The sequence below is a fragment of the Impatiens glandulifera genome, chromosome 1 (genome assembly GCF_907164915.1).
Source record: "Impatiens glandulifera chromosome 1, dImpGla2.1, whole genome shotgun sequence".
In the NCBI taxonomy this organism is placed as follows: domain Eukaryota; kingdom Viridiplantae; phylum Streptophyta; class Magnoliopsida; order Ericales; family Balsaminaceae; genus Impatiens; species Impatiens glandulifera.
The window spans coordinates 132,957,288-132,980,390 of record NC_061862.1 but is presented as its reverse complement, the minus strand read 5'-3'; the positions used below and the strand labels follow the sequence as shown (position 1 = coordinate 132,980,390).

At 25.8% G+C, this 23,103-nt stretch overlaps 2 protein-coding genes across 3 annotated transcripts; one reads left to right on the top strand and one right to left on the bottom strand.

The window, feature by feature from the left end:
• The first annotated feature begins 9,206 nt into the window (after positions 1-9,206).
• Positions 9,207-13,259, top strand: LOC124934949 (OVARIAN TUMOR DOMAIN-containing deubiquitinating enzyme 1-like). Its single transcript, XM_047475436.1, has 10 exons — positions 9,207-9,385; positions 10,138-10,698; positions 11,073-11,138; positions 11,259-11,342; positions 11,766-11,888; positions 12,292-12,344; positions 12,438-12,487; positions 12,570-12,670; positions 12,743-13,041; positions 13,120-13,259. Exons 2-9 carry the CDS (start codon positions 10,159-10,161, stop codon positions 13,028-13,030), a joined length of 1,305 nt encoding a protein of 434 aa, XP_047331392.1. The 5' UTR covers positions 9,207-9,385; positions 10,138-10,158; the 3' UTR covers positions 13,031-13,041; positions 13,120-13,259.
• Positions 13,260-13,786: 527 nt separating this feature from the next.
• On the bottom strand, positions 13,787-17,429 carry LOC124934926 (INO80 complex subunit D-like). Of its 2 annotated transcripts, none has more exons than XM_047475419.1 (3): positions 16,759-17,429; positions 15,035-15,380; positions 13,787-14,108 (listed from the first exon to the last, which is right to left on the bottom strand). In XM_047475419.1, the coding sequence occupies exons 1-2, from the start codon at positions 17,421-17,423 to the stop codon at positions 15,134-15,136; spliced, it is 912 nt and encodes a 303-aa protein (XP_047331375.1). In that variant the 5' UTR covers positions 17,424-17,429; the 3' UTR covers positions 13,787-14,108; positions 15,035-15,133. The 2 variants fall into 2 exon arrangements, with proteins under 2 accessions (XP_047331375.1, XP_047331379.1); XM_047475423.1 differs by having other exon boundaries at positions 13,787-14,101.
• Positions 17,430-23,103: the final 5,674 nt, after the last annotated feature.

The window sequence follows — 23,103 nt, the reverse complement described above, 5'->3', positions numbered from 1 at the left end:
ATTTTTTTGTTTGTGAAATGTAATTTGTGTTTATGTAATAATGTTTAATTTATTTTATGCAGTTGTATAAATAATTGAATGAGAATTTAAAAGTAATTAATAAGTTATTGTAAAGTTATGAGTTTAATTTGTAATTTTAGATAAATATATAGATAATATTGAAAAATTAAAATTTATTATAAAAATGAATATTCTGAGAATATTTTGTTGAGTTTGAGTTGAGATAAATTAATGAGATGTTTACTGCATTTTAAGTATGAGAATAAATATCTTTCATAATATATATATTTCTCTTTCTTAATCTAATTATTAAGTATTTTTTTTTCTACTTACTATATAAATTTTTATATTTTTTCACACTAATAATATAAAATATTTTTTTATTAATATTTTTTACATAAAGATATATAATATTACCTAACATATTTATTTTTATATATATAATAATAATATATATAATAATGTTTAATAGATGAATATGAAGGTTTATACACAAATTATTTTTATCTCAATTCATAATTTCTCTCTCTTAATTAACTCTATAAATTACTCTACTTTTTAAATTAATTTTTTTTTATATATATATTTGACTCTCTTTCTTAATCTGATTATTAAGTATTTTTTTTCTTACTCTTACTATATAGATATTTATATTTTTTCACATTAATAATATAAAATATTTTTTATATTAAAATATATAATATTACATAACATATTTATTTATATATATAAAATAATGTTTAATAGATGAATATGAATGTCTATACACAAATTCATTATGATTTCTATCTCAATTCATTATTTTATATTCAAGAATTTTTTCATTTCATAATTTATCTTTCTAATTAATTCCTAATATTACTCTTTTTTTTTTAATTTAATTTTTTTTCACTTTCTACTTATAATAATATAAAAAAAATTAAAATTATATATATATATATATTAGGTAAGTTAAGACTATTTATTTTAAATAGATGGTTATATATAAATAAATATTTTAAATAACAATATTAAATATTTCTCTCAACTAAAATCTATATATATTAATTTCGTATCTAATTTTTTTTATCTCTAATCTTTATATTTATATATATATATATAAAATAATAATAATAACAATATAATAACTTTTAATATTATATTAAACTCACATAAAATTATAAAAAAAAAATTCTTAAATAATTTTTTTATCTCATTGTATAATATATATATATAATAAGACAAATTTTCTGAGCGATCCTCTAATTACCTTCAATCGCTTACTTTTAGACCTTAAATTAATTTTTGAAACAAATCACCCCTTTAACTTTTAAAAAGGTCATCAATGGCCCTTCCATCAACTTTTTGGTTAAACATAACCGTTTAGATTTAAATTATAATTTTTTATATTTATATATAGTTATTAAATCTCTTATATATATATATAATATTTCCTTTAAAATTCATTTTTATATTTATATAATTATTAAATATCTTTTATATATATAGATAAAATGTATATTTATTTTTATCTATATCTATCTATATAAAAAATAAAGTTTAAAAATAATTTAAAATATATATATATATTATAAATTATTTTTTAACTTTCTTTTATATAGATGAATATATAGATATAGATAAAAATAAATAAAATATATATGTATAAGAAATTTAATAATGATATAAATATAAAAATAAATTTTAAAGGATATATATAATATTATATATATAAATAAGAGATTTAATAATTATATATATAAATATATAAAATATATAATGATTAAAGATAATATATAAATAAAATATTTTAAGTTTTAACAGTTTTGTTTAACTAAAAGTTGAAAGGGCTATTTGTTTTAAAAATTAATTTAAGGGCTAAAAGTAAGCGATCAAAGTAATTAAATGGCAGCTAAAATAATTTGTCCAATGCATTATATAATAATAATAGAAGAGTGAATGGGGAGGGAATTTGAGGGAGAGAATGGGGAGAGAATGATGTGTCACATTGGAAAAATGATAAAAGGTGAGTAAAGAGAGAAGAAAGATAAATTTTATAAATTTTTAGGCTAATCAAATTGCGTCACATCATTCACTCCCCTATTCTCGAACCATTTCCCCTACTTAATATTTAATTTAGTATGTTTAGTTTTAATTATATATATTATATTTATAAAATTAAGTAAAAATAAAATATATGTGTTGTTTTAATATTTAATGTAGTATATGTGTTATTTTAATATTTATATAATATAATATATTTTATTTTAATATATAATATTAAAGGGTTAGGTGATGATATTTGTTTTAGTTTATAATATTTATTTGTATTATTTAATTTATAATGTTTTTTTAATTATATATATTATAATTATAAAATTAAGTAAAAATAAAATGTATGTGTTATTTTAATATTTATGTAATATATATTATTAATTTTAGTTATATATATTTGTATTTATAAAATAAAGTAATTAGTGAATTTAATGTGAAAGATGTGTAATTAAAAAGTTGATTAATGATTTAGAGAGAGAAAAGTGAGTAGTTTGGAAATGTGAATGAAAATGTGGATAGTTTGGTAAAAATTGTTTGAAAGGTGGGTAAAACATGAAATGGTTCCCTATTCTCTCCCTCAAATTCTCTCTCCCAATCATTTCTTATATTTTTATTTATATATTTTTTTAAATTCTTTTCATATTTATTAGATTATTTATCAATATTAATATTATTTAATTTTATATTTTTATTTATTATTTTATAATCTATATATTAATAAATATATACATATTAATTATATATTTTTTTCTCTTTATATATTAACTACTATATTTTTCTCTTTTTTTTATATATTTTTTTAATTCTTTTCATATTTATTAAATTATTAATTATTATTAATAGTATTTAATTTTATATTATTATTAATTATTTTATAATCTATATATTAATAAATAATTAAATATATACATATTAATTATATTTATATTAAATATTTTATAATATATATAAATATATATATACATAATAATAATTCTATTTATATTAATTAATTTGTAATTTAATATATATATATATATATATATTATATATAACCAATTATTTAAAATAAATTGTCAAAAACTTACTTAAAATATATGTTGGTATAAGACTAAAATGATAATACAAAAGTCTCAAGAAAATTTGATTGAGTCAACTTATTTTTTTTTTAAATAATACTATTTTTTTAGTTTGAATTTTTTTAAGAGAATTTTCTTAATTTGGTTGTTCAAGAAACTATTTATTTGTGGATAATATTTTTTTATTATTTGATAATTTTTCTTGAATGTTATCAATACTGGTATTTACCCTACTACGCGTAGTTTCATCTTCACAGTGACCTTGTGTGACCGTGATCTATCTCTGAAATATATTTTTTTGTCTTGACTCTAGTATATCTACACTTTCTAACTTTATGAAAAATAAAAAAGTCTCAACAATTCTTTTACTAGATTTATTGAAACTCATTGCAAAAAATTGATACAGTCAACATTAACAACTAAAAATAATCAATATACATATGATGGAAACATATTTTATATTATATAAACATATATATTACTTTTAAGTTAATATTATTATTAGAATTAAGTTACTATTGATAGTGATATATTTTTTATTGAACAAAATATATTAATACTCACTTAATCTTTGATTATAAATATAGAATTTGTATCATTTGGTTAATCTTCTTTTTTACGAGATACTATTTAAGAGATTTTTTTTATAATTCAGTGAAGGAGTTTTATTAATCTAAATTTTCCATAACCTACTTTCAAATTTTTTGGACTAAGTTGGTCTTAGAAAAAAGAGATTTTTTGAAAATTGGTTATAAATACTTATTTAAATGCTGAACTATAATATCAAACTATATCAATGATAGGTAAAATGTGTTATATACTGTTATATCATTCATCTCGTATGAGTTTATCCTCTCTCTTATCTTCGAGTAAATTACTTCGTTTCTTTTGTGATGAAAAATTTTCTAACAAAAATTAGCCTTTTATAAAAAAGATTCTAATTTTTTAATTACATTTAGAAATATATAAAAATAAAAAATATATTTAATAAAATATTTTAGAAGTCTAATAACAATCCTCTTTTTTCAAACATCGTTCAAAAGATAAATTAAGTTTTAAGCCAATATAATTTATTTATATTTATTCATTTTTTAAGTTAAAATCGGGTTTTGACTATTGAATTATGTTAGTTTTTTTTATAAAATGAATTCTAATTTCTTTTTTTTATGAAGTTCGTAAAATGAATTTGTTTTTAGAGAAATAATTAGGTGAGGGAATTTGGTGAGGGAATTTGGTGAGGGAATGACTTGACATAATCTTATTCGCTGAAAAAATCAAATAATTTCTCTCTTTTTTCTCTTTCCTCCAACTATTACATTTTCCAACCAATGAGGGTGATGCCAAGTCATTCCCTCACCAAATTCCTTCATTCTATCACTCCTCTTGTTTTTATTATTGTATAACAATAATTCATAAAATAAAATATTTTTTAAAAAACAATCAACGAAATTATATAAAAATTCAAAGGATTCGCACTTTGACACAATAAATTAAGACGAAAAAAAATGTAACTAAAAATTATAGTCAATAATCTCATCTTTAAGAATTAAGAACCATCTAGTAAATCTATAAATGTCTATAAATTAAATTAGAGTTGAGAGATTTAATTTAATATAAGAAAAATAATAATATATACTTTATTTACCCTACATCAAAAAAAAATTAATTATTTTTTTAGAGTGAGATTTAATTTTTTATGTTTTTGTTAATAGTACATTTTTATATGGGTATAATAATTTTATAATTAAAATTACAAATTTAAAAAATATTTTTTATTTAAAAAATTTATATAATGTAAAAAAATGATATGAAATGATATAACCTTTATTTATATTATAATAATAATAATAATAATAATAATAATAATAATAATGTAATTTTAAATTTTATCTTTTTTCTTCAATCAAATTTTCTCAATTTTTATTTTAAGTTTAAATAACTTAAATAAAAATAAATTATTTTTAAAATTATAGTTATAAACTCATAATATTATTTATTTATTTAATTATATATATATATATATTAAATTTAAATGATATTATCTCATATAAAATAATATTTAATATAAAAAAATCAAAACATTTATTTAAAAAAAAATGACATAAGATAATATAACTTTTATTTGATTATATCTAAATTAATTTTAAATATTTTCAAACATTTATCGTATAATAATAATAATAATAATAATAATAATAATAATAATAATGATGTAATTTTAAATTTGATGTACCAAATTTGTATTTTTTTATTTTTATCAAAATTTCTTAAATATTATTTTAAGTTTAATTTATTTTTTTATTCACTTTTTGTTTTTTATCTTATAATTTAATTATATTTTTTGATTGATTATGTATATAAATATATGAATTATATTTTTTCTTTTATTATTTTTCTTGAATTTGGAATTGAATAATAAATAGGTAGATAATGAATCTAAAATAAATATCATATCATTAAAAGTTAATTAGAAAATTATATTAATTTTGAAATTTTTATAACTTTATTTTATTTTTCTAAAATATATAGATTAACCTTTTAAAAGAACTTATTTTTTTTTTAAATAGTTTGATAATGTAATTTGTATTTTGTAAGCAAAACTTATTAGTTAATTTTTATTGTTTTATTTTTTTATATAAAAAAGTGCCTAAAGATCATATTTTTTTATAACTATGATATTTTTTATATTATAATCTTTGATTTAAGATATTTAAAAATATATTTTTATTTTTTTATAATAAAAACAATGCAAATATTTTCATATTTTATAGTTCGACAAATTATTCTAAGGATACGAAGTAATTGTGAAGCTAAATTGTACCACCTAAAAGTTGAGTAATATAATAATGGTGTTATTTAAATTTTATATTATTTTTTTTTATTAATTCTAAAATTTGTTTGATAAATATATTTATTTATTATAATATGTCAAATTATAATATTTTTAAGTCAATAATAAAGTTTTTATATCTGAAATTGATCATGATAATGAGGTGGACCGATTAAATATAAAAAACGGATAAACAAGAGAGAAAAGGCCAGGAAAAGCTCGATATATTCTTATGAACTACAGTAGGAACTGTACCAATTTATCTTGAAAGGCTCCCATGTCCCACTAACCTTCTAAAATGTAAGGTCATAAAAACAGCTCATAGATAGTAAAAGTTGGGTCACATAACCGGAGTATGCTCTCCTCTCTTTTCCTTTAATTATGTAATTGTTATTTGTTTATTTTATTTATAAGATTTTTTTATTATATTGTTAATTTTTTTTGATTATTTATTAATGATTAATTTCAGTTAAATTTTTTGTTAAACATTTTTTATATTTATAATTTGTCATATTTAAAGGTATTATATGAGTTTCTCTTAAAAGTTTAAAATAAGATCTATTTATCTTTTAAAGTACTTAATATTATAAAAATGAGAAAAAATATTTAAAATATAATTTATTAGTATAAAAATATGTCATTTTTTTTAAACTCACTCAATTTTGTTAATAATATTCATGAATGGTGGTGTGATTTATATAATATTATAATTTTAATGTTATAATGTAATTAATTTACACCTATCTTTTATCTTATTATAAATTATAATCAACAATATTTATTTTTAAAAAATTGTTTATCATGTGTACAACGTAGGGAAATAATTCTAGTTTTCATTAATGTTCATAATATTTTGGAGAAATTTTTTTTAAATCATTTAATATTATTTTATTGAAAAAAAAAATAATTTTTAATAATTCAAACAAGGAGTTACATACCGAAAATTAAATTGCACAATAATGTCAACAAAATAAAATCAACTAAATAAAAAATTAGGTGTTAAATAATATGACATATTCATAATAATTAAAATTCTAACAATAAAGATCGAACAATATTATAATTCATTGAGGGTGATTCCAAAGATTGGTAACTATAACAATCAAATGGTGTAGGAAGAATCTTTACAAAATATTCCGGAAAAAATCATACTAAGTGATAACTAATCATCTATATATATTGTCCAAAAAATTCTCCTATAAATAATGGAAGAATAATTATAAAATGGTTTTTAAATGATCTTATTCATCGACTCTTTATTAAAAAATTGAAAAATAAATCTATTGGAACGATTTCTATTGATTTGTTTACTACTTTATTTTATCATTAATTATTACAAAATTGAAAGAATTTCATATCCGAAGTCACCTTTGAATAAGTTTGTTATTTTTTTTAATAATTCGAGTTGAAGAAATGTATAATTAATTACAACATCATTATTTTAATATAAAAATATTATATATATATATATAATAATTAACAATTTATTTAACTAAAATAAAAAAAAAGTCAATTTTTTTTACTAAACAAATAAAATATATTTAATATATTTTAACCCTCTCCATCTCTTAATATTTGTATATATTATATTTTCATTAAAATCAAATCAAAATTAAAATAAGAAAAAAATAGTCCTAACTTATTAAGAATATATACGTGTACAATTGTCTAACTTAGACAGATGTATATTATCAAAAATAGGTTCATTTAACTTTTTTTTTTTTTTTTTATAACTAAACTATAGCTAACTTTTATGTTTTTTATTTTTATTTATATATTTATTAATTAAATATTCATATATTTTCTCTTTCCTTCTTTTTCATTAATTAAACTAGTTAAATTTATTTTATTCATAATTTTTTTATTATTTTAATATTAGTTTTTTTCTTTCTATTTCATCTTTTTTTTCTTAATTTTTATTTTTCTTAATTTTTAAATTCTCTTTTTTTTTTTAATTTTAATAACTTATTTATGAATTTTATATTTTATTGTAATATTTTTGTGGAGTGTTTCTTTCTTATTTAATTTAATAGGAATAAAAATAAAATTAATAATTTTTTATTTAATTTTTTATTTATGACTTATAGTAGTAAGAAATATTGTTTGGTCGATTATTACTCTTTTGTTATATGATGAATGAGTTACTATTATTATTCCATTCTTAATTATTAATTAATTTATTTTTGTGTTGTCTTCCAAACTTTTTTTATAGAAAGATTTTTATTATTAAAATGATAAATTGTTATATTTAACTATTGGAATGAAATCATTTTAAAATAATTAATAATCAATGCTAATTAAGAAAAAAACATGAAAAGAGAAAAAATATAAAGTAAAAATAATTAATATTATATATATATAATTAAAATAATTAAAAATATTGTATAAAAATAATAAAATATTTATAAAAAAAATAAAACTAAAGAGTTCATTTCTTAATAAAAAAAGGGAGAAAAATATATTTTTATTTAATTAATAAATATATAAATAAAAAATAAAAAATAAAAAATAATTATTGTTTACTGAAAGAGACTAAATGAATTATTTGATAGTAAGTAGGTTTAAATGAACCCTTTATTGGTATATATATCTAAGTCGTGAACTTTTTTTCATAAAATAAAAAAAAATATACCTATCTTAAAAGGAGAAATTTGACGAAATGACACTCATAATAGGGTAAATAACCTAGTGACCAACGCATAATTTTAAATGCGCTCGTGACCACTTCATATTTTTTTTTGAACGAAATTGTCTCTGTCGCGAGACGCAACCGGATACCATGTGAAAAGTCCACAATCGCGAGACGCACTCCCGATTGCGAGAAGCAACCGGTATTCACGAGACGCAACCTACAATCGCGAGATGCATTCGCGAGACGCAACCGGTATTCGCGAGATGTATTCGTGAGACGCAACCGACATTCGTGAGACGCAACCGACATTCGTGAGATGCAACTGACAATCGCGAGACGCATTCGCGAGACATTTCGCGAGACATTTCGCGAGACACAACTGGCATTCGCGAGACACAACTGACAATCGCGAGACGCATTCACGAGACATAACCAGAATTCGCGAGACACAACCGACAATCGCGAGACGCAACCGACAATCCGATTGTGGACTTTTCAAATGACATCCGGTTGTATTTTGCGATAGGGTCAATTTCATAAATAAAAAAAAAAATCTATAAAGCGGTAACTAGCGAATTTCATCAAACTCATTTACTGCCTTTTTAGAGTCGTTTCGTGAAAATTTCTCTCTTTAAAGACGGTCAGTTTTTCTCTTCACTAGTAGACTGGGGTCGCCTTTTTCGTTACGAACACTGAAAACTAAAATCCTCTTAAATCCCATCTCTCTCTCCCTAATCTCTCATTTTCAGTTTTGATTTTCTCTTTCCCGCCCAGCTCTCTCTCCAAATTCTTCTACATACGATTCTCCTCTCGTCTTCTTCGCTGTTACTGGTAAGTATCTACGCATATTCTCTCCATTTCTCGTAACTCTCGCGTTGTATATTCAGAAAACTAAGCAGAATTTTCGTAAAAGCCCTTCCAGATTCTTCTTCGTCTCTATTTCTACTGTTTTCAGTTTTCTCTAGGTGAAATGTATGTGATCGCAGGTCTCGTTCATGTTAGTTCAGTTATATTTCATACTTCTCGCATTAACAACTATGTTGAGAGTTTCGGCATTGTTTTTTTATTCTTATGCATGAAATTGCAAGTTATAATTCATGATGATCGTGTTATTGAAACTCTCAACATTAAGAGGACTAGTAATTTGTTAAGTGTAGTAAGTTTCTAAGTTCTTTCATAATACAGCACATCTGTGTTTGATTTGTTCAATCTATTTGATTTTGAGATAATCATTAGGTTAGTTAGCTTTTTTGCATATGAACATGTGTGTTCAATTATTTGTGATTAAGTGAGAGATTTCAATGTGATAATGGTTGACAGTTTCAAGGAAAATGTAAGTTATGTTATGCATTGTACTTGTGTGAGATCTTCAAGTTCTATGGCTTCCTTTTCCAATTTATGAAATCGATAATGTAAATGTGTTTTTTATAGTTAGAACTGTAACCAACGTTTGAAGCGGTACTTTTAGCTTCAACAGGTAAAACTGAACTATCATTTATCATTTGTGATTGATAGAAAAAAGAAAAACATACTGCTTCTCTTATTTTTATTGGTTTCAATGGGTAAACAATTCTGCTCTCTAGTTAACAGTTACACAAGGAGTGATGGTGAATCAGGAGGAGGACACTGCAAAGGAAATCGAACTTCCAATCACATTTGAACAGGCACCTCTGGATGTTGAATTGTCAAATGTCATGGATGAGGATGTTATGCAACAGCAATCTGAAATCGAAGACCCAATACCATTTGATCATGCACCTCTGGATTGGAGAAATATGAGGGATCAAATTTTGCAACGGCAATCTGATATCAAAGTCTCAATAACAAATGAACGTGGACCTCTGGATATTGATTGGCCAATTTTCACGGATGATGCAACTGAAGACCCATTTGATCCTGCACCTCTGGATGCTGATTGGTCAGATTTCAAGGGTGATGAAACTGAAGCCACAGTAACATATGATGCAGGACCCCTGGATGCTGATTGGTCAAATATAAAGGATGATGAAACTGAAGTCCATGTACCATATGAAACAGGACCTTTGGATGTTGATTGGTCAAATTTCATGGATAGTGATATCAGGCAACAGCAATCTGCAATACTAGCTGCAGAAGCTGAAAAAATTCCTTTTGTAGGTGATAAGGCAAGTGCAGTCGCCACTCACACTTTTTCTGAATTAAACATTTTGGTAATTGAGAATTGACGATTGAGGTGTTGGATCCTTTCTGGATGTTTGAAATTCTTCTGATCCGACCAATAGCAGTCATCTCCACTTATGCTTGTTTTCTTGTTCAAAAATCACTAAGAATTAGGTTTCCTCCCTATTTGAGCCAAAGTTTTGCCAAAACCAAATCTACTAATTTAAATATCGATTCCGTGGTGATGCCTTATTAACAATTTATCCTCTGTGTACTTACACTCGTGAAAGAATCCGTTTCAAAATCAGTTGGTCTTTCCTGAAATGTTTGTTCCATGTTATACCACATTGGTGATACTTATATCACAATCTAAATGCAGGAACCACTCTCTTCACTAGAAGCTGAATATCAATCAGGCAGCCCAATTTTGCTAGAGAAAATAAAGGTCACTAGTTATGGTTATGCTTTGGCTTTCATTATCCAAGAAATAATACTAGTCATAGTGTGAACTTGATGGTCCTTATTATTTTGTCATATAAGTTTCATTTCAAGACTTTTCCTGCAGGTTCTTAGTGAACAATTTGATGGAATTAGGCGGGTGAGGGGAGATGGTAACTGTTTCTTCCGAGCCTTTATGTTCTCATACTTGGTAAGTTGAATCTTACAATCCTCTTAAGTTTTCTCTGTGCTTGACTGTTGCAAAAGGGAAAGGGAGAATTGTTTTAGGCTGTGTTTAGGTGTGTGTAATTGAATTTATAATTTCAATTTTATAAGAATCGGAATTGAAATACAATTCAATTCTTATGTTTGAATAAGAAATTATAGAATTGCCATTCTGGAAAGTTCTACATTTCCAACAAACAAAAAAGAATTGGAATTCTGAAGTGGGAATGATGAAAATTGAAACATAAAAATTCATGAACCTTGAGTTTCATTGGAATTATAGTTACAATTTCAATTCCCTATCTTTAGTCATCAGACAAACAAAGAATTTGGAATTGGAGCTCTAATTCCAATTCTAGTTCCAATTCCACTTGAACCAAACATAGCCTTACGGAAATTGTGAAAACAGGAGCATATTTTGGTTTCACAAGATGGAGCTGAAGTAGTTCGCATCAAAGAAAAAGTTGAAGAGTGTAGAAATACTCTTCGGTGTTTAGGACACCCAGAATTAACATTTGAAGATTATTTTGAGGTAATTATTACTTTGTCCATATTTATGTTTTGTAAACCTGATAAAACTCTGGCATATAATAACCACGTACAATTTGCATTTTAGTTATGTTTTTCCATCCAATCCTGATCATCATACATCTGACCGTTATAAAGGAATCCATTGTCCAGACCTTTTTATGCAGATTGTTATTTTTATTATTTTTTTTACGAGAATTTATCTATGCAGCAAAGCACCCTTCCTCATGGATAACTTCTTTTTGATAGATAAGAAACATCAGCCTTAACTCCTATTGCTGTATGATGAGATATAAAATAATCTCATATATTTTTTGATGTCTTTAATACTCAGTTGAAATAGAAGTTACAGCTCGAACCACCACTTGAAATACACACTCATTGTCTAATGAGTATTTTACTTTCAGTTATTCTTAGAACAGCTGGACGGTGTTCTTCAAGGAAATGATGCGCCTATCAGGTTTTGATTCCTAGCATGTTGGTAGCAAGAAAATATGGTTTGAATTCATGCTTGTTTTTGCTAAGGTTGTTTTTACGTGGTTATGGGTTTCAGCTTTGATGATCTTGTTGCAAGGAGTCGAGATAAGACAATATCTGATTTTAGTGAGTGTTGTGTTGTGTTGTGGTGTTTTAATAAAGAAGTGATGAAATTGATATGTGTATTTGTAATTATTTTGTTGGTTAGTTGTGATGTTCTTCAGATTCATAACCTCTGGGGAGATAAGAAAGCGTTCTGAGTTCTTTGAACCGTTTGTACTTGGAATGACGAATGGAACTGTGGAACAGGTTTGTTTGTTTGTTTGTTGGTTGGTTTGTTTGTTAATGGATGAAAGGAGCTTAATAAGATCTTGATTATAGTTTTGCAAGGCATCTGTTGAACCAATGGGTGAAGAAAGTGACCATGTACACATAACGGCTTTATCAGATACATTGGGTGTGGCTATTCGTGTTGAATATCTGGATCAAAGCATCGGATATGACAGGAATGGCGGTGGCATAACTGTAAATCATCACGATTTCATACCTAATGGCAATGATGATGGAGCATCACCACCACCACCACCAGCCGAGGTTGAGCACCAGAAGCCCTTCGTTACGTTATTGTATCGGCCAGGTCATTATGATGTTCTCTACTACAAAAACTGACATCTCTTCTGGTAAGTGAGTTTTGTTTGATTATTATTGTTTAACCAATCAATCTGACAAAATTTAATTTGTTTTTCTGTCTTTCACAGAGTACTACTATTACTAGTTGGTGACTTTCAGGTTTAGGACTGTGTCCTATGTTCTGTCCTGTTTAATACTTGACAAAACTTGTTATGTTCTTATAATGGGGTATTCTTTTTAGTTGTTGAACAAATTTCAAGATTTCTTATGCCTTCTTCTTTCATTTCTGTTTTTTTTCATTCAAAATTTGATTCTTTTTTGAGGTTTGGTGGAATCTGAATGACCATAGAGATCGAACTAACTTTCTGAAATAAAAAAAAAATAATTTTTTTTTTCGAGATTCATATTATGGATTATAGGCCATTTGTATTCAATTTTAAACCTTTTTTTACAAATTTTGATTTGTGAAAATGTGTATTTTTTCAATTAATGTTTTTTAGAATTAATGCAAAGGAAAACATATTATTATTATTGATCTTTCCTTGGAAAAGTATAGACTATATTGAATTTTTCTATTTTAGTTGTAACACTTGTATTGTATTTCAATTTTATTTTGTTGAAACTTAGTATAGGATACATTTCTTTTGATTTGAGGAGGATGTTTTTTAGTTGTAAATGTATAAATATTTAGTGTTCTTTCAACACATTAATCATCATTGCTTTTGCAAGTAATGATTATATTATTATGCCTCCAAAAGAAATACCAATTTCTCAATTGGTTTGGTTTAATGACTGAACATCAACATTACTTAATAAAAGCAAGAAAAAAACTGAGATTACTTAAATTATTAGTTTTGTCAAACTGACTAAAAATGCAAATTATTAGATCTATATCCTCATTACTACAAGCAAACCCTATTGTTTCAAATGAGAATCCAGTCATTTTCTTAGTCAGAATCCAACCATTAGTAGCAGAGGTAGATCGAGAGTTCGACTCCTATTTGGCGTGTTGTCGTCTTTAAAAAAAATTAAAAAATCCAACAATTAGTATTATTAGCTGCTGCTTGATAAAACATGTGATTATTTTCTTCCCTCTTTGCATCCAAAAACCTGAAAACTGCAACAATTTTAGTGACAGTCAGAAGTTGTAAAAGAGAAACAAGGAAGTGGAGTAATAAACTCCAAATGTTACATACCAGCCTAGAGATCTAGGGTTTGAAGAAGAAATGTAAGGGAGACTAATAATGGCCTAAATGTGAGATAATCTAGATTCAATAACTATGACCCATTTGGAAACATTTTCTCCAACTGATTCTCGATTGGAATCTAGATGAGCAACCGTGTCTAAGTTTCCAAACGTGATCTCAAATAAAATCACATTCAGATGTAAAAAGTGATAGATACTTGATCAAATTTTCTTAATTGCATAAAAATAGAAGAACTTAAGGCTTTGTTTGATGTAAGTTATTTGGGATTATTTTCAAATAAGGCCTTTGTAAAATTGCAATCCTAATTGTCCTTAGTAGTAGTTCATACCCCATCAAAGAACGGCCCATTTAATTTATTATGAGAAAAATCACAGATTTGGCAGAGGATGAATCCCAATGACAAGATAACCCTCAAACAATACCACTCTATCAGTAGAAAGAAATAAAAGATTTTGGCCTTAATCATACAACTCGCAAAATTAAAGGATTCACTAACTCAACTCTTTTCCCACCATAATTCTTATGAATCGTTTATAGAAACACTCCAATGTTTCCCAATGACTCAGAACATTCTTCATTAGAAGCACTACAAAATTTCATCAACTAACCCTTTTTTTCAGTCCTTTGTATCAGAATTGTTTTTATTGAACTTATAAGCATGCTAATTTCCTTTAAGTCAGAAATTTAGTCCCAACATTTGCAACATCGTTCATGGAGATTTTAAGTCTTAAATCTACTATTTCTCATTTGTGATACTAATAAGCAGTGAAGATAACAAAAAGATTGCAGTAAAAAAACCGTTTAAGGTAGCTAAATCAAGGATTTTGAGGTGTACCTTAGAGTAGTAGACTAGATGTCCATCAGCACTTTGGCAGTTTGTTTCTCCCACAGCACACACAAACATAAAATAGTAAAAAAAATAATAAATCAACATTTAATCTTCAACTGCTTCAACAATTGCATTCGGATTCATCTTCCTCTTGGCTACAATATGACATACAAACTCAGCCAATACAATATGAATTTTAGGCGCAGGTTTACTCTTCGAAGTGGCTATATGACCTGCCTTCTTAAGGGCCTTTGTGACATGCTTTTCAGCCTTCCCTAGATGCATTGAGCAAAGGAGAGGAACAGTGGACCTCAAAACAGGCTTCATACAGTAAACGGGTCCATTTGGTAAACTATTCAACAAAAAAATAATACGCAAGAATTAGATTGAAGAGCAACCATATAGAGCAAAAGGAATCTTCTTAGAACACAACAATTAGGCAGTCTTTGATAACACGTCTTATACTTAATCAAAATATTTAAGTGCTTATTTGAATTAAGTTCATTAGATAATTTTCATTTAAAATAAATCTTAATTATTTAGATTCAGCTTGAATTAAGTTTAAAAAATCGGTTTAATTCAGTACGATATGAATGCCTTAACTTAATTATATAGTAAGAACGTACGAAAGACAACATAAACCCTTCAAAATTAATTAAATTACATCAATACAAGAGTAAAATTAATTAAAATTAAGTACTTTCTCGTCATTAGTTCAACATTTTATGAAAACAACTCACATATCAAGCACTTAAATTCAGATATTTTCATTTGATTTATTCAACACTTCATTCTCAATTATATCAAAAGCACCCTTAGACTTAAATTAAATGTATCTAGTAATGTATCAATGTTTGCAACAATCAATCATCTAAAAGAAAATGTAGAATTGGGAAATGTCACTTATAAACCAACCAGAATTGTATCAACCGGCATCTTGACAAAATTTGGCCATTCCATTTACTAAAGAACTGATCAAGAAAACAAAGCATCCACTAAATGAATCACCAAAAATGATTGTATTCTAGAATGGCCCTCTTGCCATGTCTATGACTCATAGGCAATGAAAACTCCCAACTCCCAACTCCCTAAACCCTAGAAGATGCTACCTTTCCTTTTCCCTTGTTTCTACAATGTTCAACATTCACTATAGACATATGTTCATCAAACAAACATCATAAATAAATAAATAAAAAGGATAATATAGGAGCAAACCAATACACAATAGTAGCAAATGATCAATTTGAAGAAGAGAATGAACCGTTATTCAAGAATGCTCCTGCATTCCAACAAAGAGAATATACATGCCATAATTGGACTAAGACATAGGACTCGCCAAAGTGATTTTTAAATTACTGGGCATAGTTAAGGACAGATACATGACGAGAATGAAATGCAGGTTTTTGGTCCAAAGAGAATTGAAGTTTCCTATTCACAGAATATCCCCCAACAATCTAGAAACAAACAATAGGGGGGTAAGGTAAAAGACTTTGTAGAAGATTCATAATCATAAAAACAAGCTAAAGGGTACCCTTTCCTTTCTAAATACTCTCAAACTCTTTGAAGTTATTTAATCTATGTATGCTCCAATTTCCATAAGCAAATGGACTGTTACAATCCCTTTGGCCCTCAAATTCATATTAAGATGAGATTGCATATTAATCAAGAATGAAAAGTAAGAGGTTAAATTATCAATACACATATAGTTTCTAATAGAGAAAGCATCATACCTTTTGATTACATATGAGCAGCCTTTGTAAAGCTTCTGTTTCGAATCTGACAATATATGCGCAAAGCAAAACCGTGTCAATGCCATCGGCTTCAATTTACAACTATGAACCTCACACCGATTCCCATTAAACCCCACAACTGACTTGTTGAAATTATTACTCCCATTATTATTGGATGTTCCTGGTAGAGAGTTATTATAACCATCTACAACTCCTCCAGCACCTTCATCATCTTGAAAAGGACTTGTTCCATACTCCCAATAGTAATCTTTATGTCTACTCTTCAGTTCCTCCATCATTGTCCAGTAATGTTCTTTATACAACTTTATAAGACGTTTCATCTGGATAGACCGTCGTTTGAGAACTTCTTCTCTAGTCAAGACTTCCGATTTTGAAAGGATTGAATCCGCCTCAAGTTCTTCAATTTCCATTGCCGATGTCGGAATTGAAGACGAACATGAAGCGTTAGGATTATTCTTTTCAGTCTTGTCTAACCAATCGCAGAACTGACGAAGACTGTTGTTGTTGCGGTTGTAATGTGCAGGTGGGTGGTTAAGGGTTTTGTTGTTTGAACCATTTCCAGTTGTTGGGTAAAGATTAGGGTTTTGATTCGCCATGATTAGAGACTTGGATGGAAGAGAAAGTCGATTGTCTGCCGGAGCCATTATCAATGGGAGAGAAAGAGACGAAAGAGAAAGAGAGACTATTAAGTACTAACAACGGCAGCCTATGGAAGGTGCGGTATCCGGTAAATTATTTCTAAAATCACTAATTATTATATTTATATTAAATAAATAAATAAATTATATATATAAATAATAATTATTAATAATTTTGAGTAATTGATAATTATTTTTGGTAAAAAATTTAAGTATTTATATATATAAATAAAATAAAAAATAAAAATTTAAAATAAATGATATTTTAGTATTTTAATTAATGAAATGAAAAATAATAATTTAAAATAAAAATTATTTTAGTATTTTAGTTAATTAAATAATTAATTTAATTGTTAAAAATTAATTGATTGAAAATTTTATTTTATTTTAATTATTTTAAAAACTCAAAAGAACTATCATAGATAAGTGAAGAGTTTATGTTTTGTATACTAATTTATATATTTATTTGTAATATCACTTTTATTATTAGGAATAATTGTGTTTGTTAAGAAATATTTTGCACAAGTAATTTGCACAAACACAATTATTATTTTACAAAAGAATTGTTAAAAATTATAAAATAATTGTGTTTGTTAGGAAATATTTTATCAAGTAGTTACAAATTATGTATGGTAATGAAAAAGCATTAAAATTTAACAATAATTATAAAATATTGATTCGAATAAAATTAATTATCAAATATAATATAATATATATATATATATATATATATAAATAAAAGAGTTTATCATATAATTTAAGCAGAAAATATAAAAATAAAATATTTTTTTTCATTTATATTTTAATATATATATATATATATATATATATATATAAATTCATATCTAATAAAACAAAAGTTTAAATCACCTGAATGTTAAAATGGATGTCATTAACGTGAAGTTATCATCTTCCATTAAAAATAATTAAGAATATTATATCTACTCATTGACTATATAATATTCTTATAATATGATTATATATATTATATATACTTATATTTTATAAAAAGAAATTAGTACTCGACCTATCAAATAAAAAAAATTTAGAAAAGTAATTCTGACTTGGAGTTATGGGTAAAAAAAAAAATCTCTTTGGGCGGAATTACTAAAAAAAAAAAAAAAAAAAATTTCTCAAATAATACAGAGCACCCTAGTAGAAAATTGTCAAATTCTTCCTATTATTTGTGAGATCTTTAAAAAAATTATAATTTTTTTTAAAAAAAATATAAATAAATTAATTAATAATAATATGTATTCAATGTTTAAATTTTTTTAATAAATCACAAATAATAGGTTAAAATAAAAAATAGAACACTCTCATTTTATATTTTATTATAAAACAACTTATTTTTTCACATATTTTTTCAGAATGAACCTCTAATCTCGTGATCTTTAACTTTCAATTTTCAATCAAATATTTGATTCATATTTTTTAACATTTAGCATCATGACCTCTAACTTTGGTCAATCAAATATTTTATTTATATTTTTTAACCATTTGAATTGATATCGGCTTATTATCTTTAAACAAACAACATATCAACCACACTTTGTTAAAAGATTGTACTTGTTTTGTTAGGTTGCAATTCGAAACTTACATAATTAATTTTATTTTTAATAGTTTTAAGTTTATGGGCGGATCAACCCACAATTCGACCCAAATATCAATTTATTCTCACATATATATTCAAATTAACCACAGCTCTCGATCCGGCAATCCGGACACTTTAAAATTAAACATCATTATATGTATACATATATATGTTAGTTAAAAAGTTGAACTTATATTGTTAAAATGTCTTGCATTCATCAAATTTGGTATTGAATTTAAAATATAAAGTCTTATTAGCCTAGTTGGTTAAAGGGTTGTATTTGTTTTGTTAAGTTACAAGTTCAAAACATACATATAACATTTTTAATTTTATTTTTAACCGTTTTAAGTTTATGGTGGGTCAACCCACAATTCGACCCAAGTATCCATTTACTCTCGCATATATATCTAATTTAACCACAGCTTTCGACCCGACAATCCGGACACATTTGAAATTAAGCATCATTATATATATATAGATATAGATATAGATATAGATGAGGCTAAAATAGCAGATTATTTTTGTCTTACATTTAATTAAAATGTTTAGAAAATTCTTTTAAATATACAACTTCCATCGAAGAAGATGAGAGAGACACTCTCCTCATGGATGCTCTTATCCATGTTTCGATTAACTTGGAGACCGACAACATGTTTTCTTCGACGGGATCTCCCGATTTTAAAACTATTTATATTTATCATGCGTCCCTCTAAAGAATTACATATCGGTTTCTTGGAAAGAGGTGTGAAAATAAAAAAATTCATAAAAAATCTTGTTTTTTTGGCTAGTAAGCTATCAATGGGGAGTCTTGACATCTAACAAACTAAAAAAAAGGATTTCATCATGTTAGAAGATACAACACTTTTTTGAAAAATGAAGAATCCATTGATCATATTCTTCTTCATTGTAACATTGTCAAGAGCATGCAAAACCTCATTCATTTACAATGGGATACACCAACAAATGTTGCCGACTTCTAAGTCAAATAGATTGAATGGAGTTCTAGAAACAACATCGCAAATGTAAGAAATATAATGTATTGAAAGATGAATACATTAGTTAGATGTTATAATTAGTTAAATACTGATTTCTAAACACTCAAGATAGTTTAAGGACTAATTTGTAATTATTACAATTTATGAGATATATAAAATATCCCCGATAGGGGCAAATGGATTTCAAGGTTTTCTAAATATTCTCTATTCTGAACTCTAAATCATTCTATGGTATCAGAGCAAGATAGATTTGAAGATCAAGATAGATTCTTCCTCATCATCACAAAGTAGTTCAAGAGAAGAATTTGTTTACTAAAAAAGTGAATCTTCATCAAATAGTAGTTCGAACGAAGAGAAGGTTCAAAAAGACAGAAAAGTGACCGACATTAAGAAACACAACAACGATTCAATGATTATACACAAATCGGACAATAATTTTCAACGGTGCAAATTACATCGGTTGAAGCAGTGATATTCGTCTAGCACTTGAAGCTAAATCGAAACTTGGATTTATATATGGTAAGTGCGTCGCTCCAACTGAGGCTGAAGAATTTAGTCATTGGAGAAAGGTTGATTGCTTGATTCGATAATGAATTTTAAATAAGTCACCGATGAAATCAAGAGTAATTACTCATCCAAAACTATCGTACTTGATTTTGTTGAAATTAATGTTTTTAATTAATTGTGGTATTGATTAAGATTATTTAATCCTAAGATAGAGAAAATTTTTATCTTGATTATATATTTACCTATTAATGATATGATTGAATAACAGAAAAAAATAATATTTCATTTCTTTTTGTAACATCCCTTCCTTATTTTTCTCTTTAATCCAACATAATTGTATAAAAGCTTCGAGATAGATTAATGACGATGCTAGGAGATTCTTGGACGATACGAGTAACTCAACTCGTTTTTTACGAAAAAGATTATGATTATTGAAGTGTTATGATGAAGACACTCCTGCTCTCACAAGATTTGTGATATTTAGTGGAGAACGGACACGCTGAAGATCAGGATGCCGCAAGATCATCAGATCAGTCATCCAATAAAAAGTTAAAGGAGAACTAAAAAAAAGATGCGAAGGCCTTGTTTATTATTCAACAAAGTATCTCTCGTAAGTTTTTTCCGAGAATAATAGGGGTTAGTACATCGAAGAAAGCGTGTGATATATTACAAAAGGAATTTGAAGGGAGCGACAAAATGAAGACAGTGAAACTCTTGACTCTCAAACAAGAGCCTCAAAATTTGAGGATGAATGAGAAAGAAACTCTAAAAGAGTACTTTTCAAGGGTGATCGAAGTTGTAAACCAAATCAAGTGTCTTGACGACGACTTAACCGAAAAAACGGTTTGCGATAAGATTTTGATAAGTCTTTTTCTGAAATATGACAATATGGTGGCCATTATTAAAGAAATGAAAGACCTCTCGTCACTTAGTATTCACGATTTGATGGGTTCTCTTGAGATTCATGAACAACGGATGTAGTGACATACTGAAGTTTTTCTCGAAAGTGTCTTTCAATCGAAAGTGAGTGTAAAAGAAGATTCTACTAAAAGCTCGAGTAAACATCAATATTCTCATGGTGGTGGAAGTTATGGAAGAGATCGAGGGCGTGGCCAAGGGAGAGGTAGAAACTTCCATGATAACAAAGTTTGCCATCATTGTAAAAGATCGGGTCACGTTGAAGAAAATTGTTATCACAAAGGTAAACCACAATTTTTTAATTGTAAGAGGTTTGGTCAAATGTAAAAGGATTGTCGAGATCAAAGTAGAGAGCAGACCAATTATACCGAGGAGAAAAGGAATTGTGAAAATGATGGAAGAACATTTTTTGCATGTCAAACGACTATCGGAAAAATGATAACGAGTGGTATGTTGATAGTGGATGCATCAATCACATGATCGGAGATGAGTCGATTTTTGGCAAATTTGACAAGAGCAACACAACTCGGATCATAATGGGTAATGGTGTTGTGGTGAAATCAAATGGAAGATGTACGATTGCCATAAATTCAAAGAAAGGTAAATTGTTAATCCATGATGTGTTGTTTGTTCCGAATTTAGCTCAAAATTTGTCGAATGTTTGACAACTTATGCAAAATAATAATGCATTGTACTTCGATAATGATTATTGTAAAAAAATTGACAAAAAAATAATAGAGAGTTGATTGTGGTTGTCAAGATGGAGAGGAATCAAAATTTTCTTCTTAATCTTAAACATGCAAGTTGTGCATCGATGAAGGTCGATGTTGAAGATATGTCATGGTTATGACATAAACAACTTGGGCATGTGAACTTTGAGAGCTTGAAATTGCAAAGCAGAAAAATATGGTGTATGGGTTGCCAAATATTGACGACAAGCATAATATTTGCGAGACATGTGTTCTTGGTAAAATTCATCGAGAGACGTTTCGAAAGAGAAAGCTTGGAGAGCAAAATCATCGTTGAAGCTCATTCACACCTATATTTGTGGTCCGATGTCCAAAAAATCTAACGGAGGTAATATATACTTTATCACTTTTATGGACGAATAAATTATTTCTAAAATCACTAATTATTTTTAAAAATCACTAATTATTATATTTAAAACAAATAAATTAGGGTCAAATAGTACAGTTTCATATACTTATTTATATATTTATTTGTAATATGCGCTCGTATAATTATGTAGGATATTAAAAGATTAATAAAAATTATCAAAATAATTGTGTTGTTTTGTCGAGTAGAGGATGGGTGATTTTTGATGTGCAGTGGGAATTAGATAGAAAAATATTTATATTGTAATAATTTGTCATAAAAATAAAACAACAATTAATTCTTGATCTAACGGTTGATATTTGATATTGATTGTCACATTAATGATTTTTTTAATTATTAATAAATTGATAATAATAATCTTAAAAATTACAATGACACAGTTAACAACTACTTAATTCAATTTGTTATATTATTTTCCATTAAATATTAATTAAATAATTAACAAATTAATATAATAATTTAATTATTTGTATTAAATTTCACTCAAATTCATGTGTGAATTTCGTGTGAATTTCGTTTAAATTTCATTTCATTTAATTTTATTTATCTAAATTCT

Bases quoted from the DNA above. Each gene is read 5' to 3' on its own strand.
- LOC124934949 (XM_047475436.1), top strand. From the start codon at position 10,159: ATGGTGAATCAGGAGGAGGACACTGCAAAGGAAATCGAACTTCCAATC. The intron at 11,343-11,765 runs GTAAGTTGAATC...TTGTGAAAACAG, and splicing joins CCTTTATGTTCTCATACTTG to GAGCATATTTTGGTTTCACA. The intron at 12,488-12,569 runs GTGAGTGTTGTG...TTTGTTGGTTAG, and splicing joins TAAGACAATATCTGATTTTA to TTGTGATGTTCTTCAGATTC.
- LOC124934926 (XM_047475419.1), bottom strand. From the start codon at position 17,423: ATGGCTCCGGCAGACAATCGACTTTCTCTTCCATCCAAGTCTCTAATC. The intron at 15,381-16,758 runs GTATGATGCTTT...TTTGTTGAATAG, and splicing joins TGCTCATATGTAATCAAAAG to TTTACCAAATGGACCCGTTT.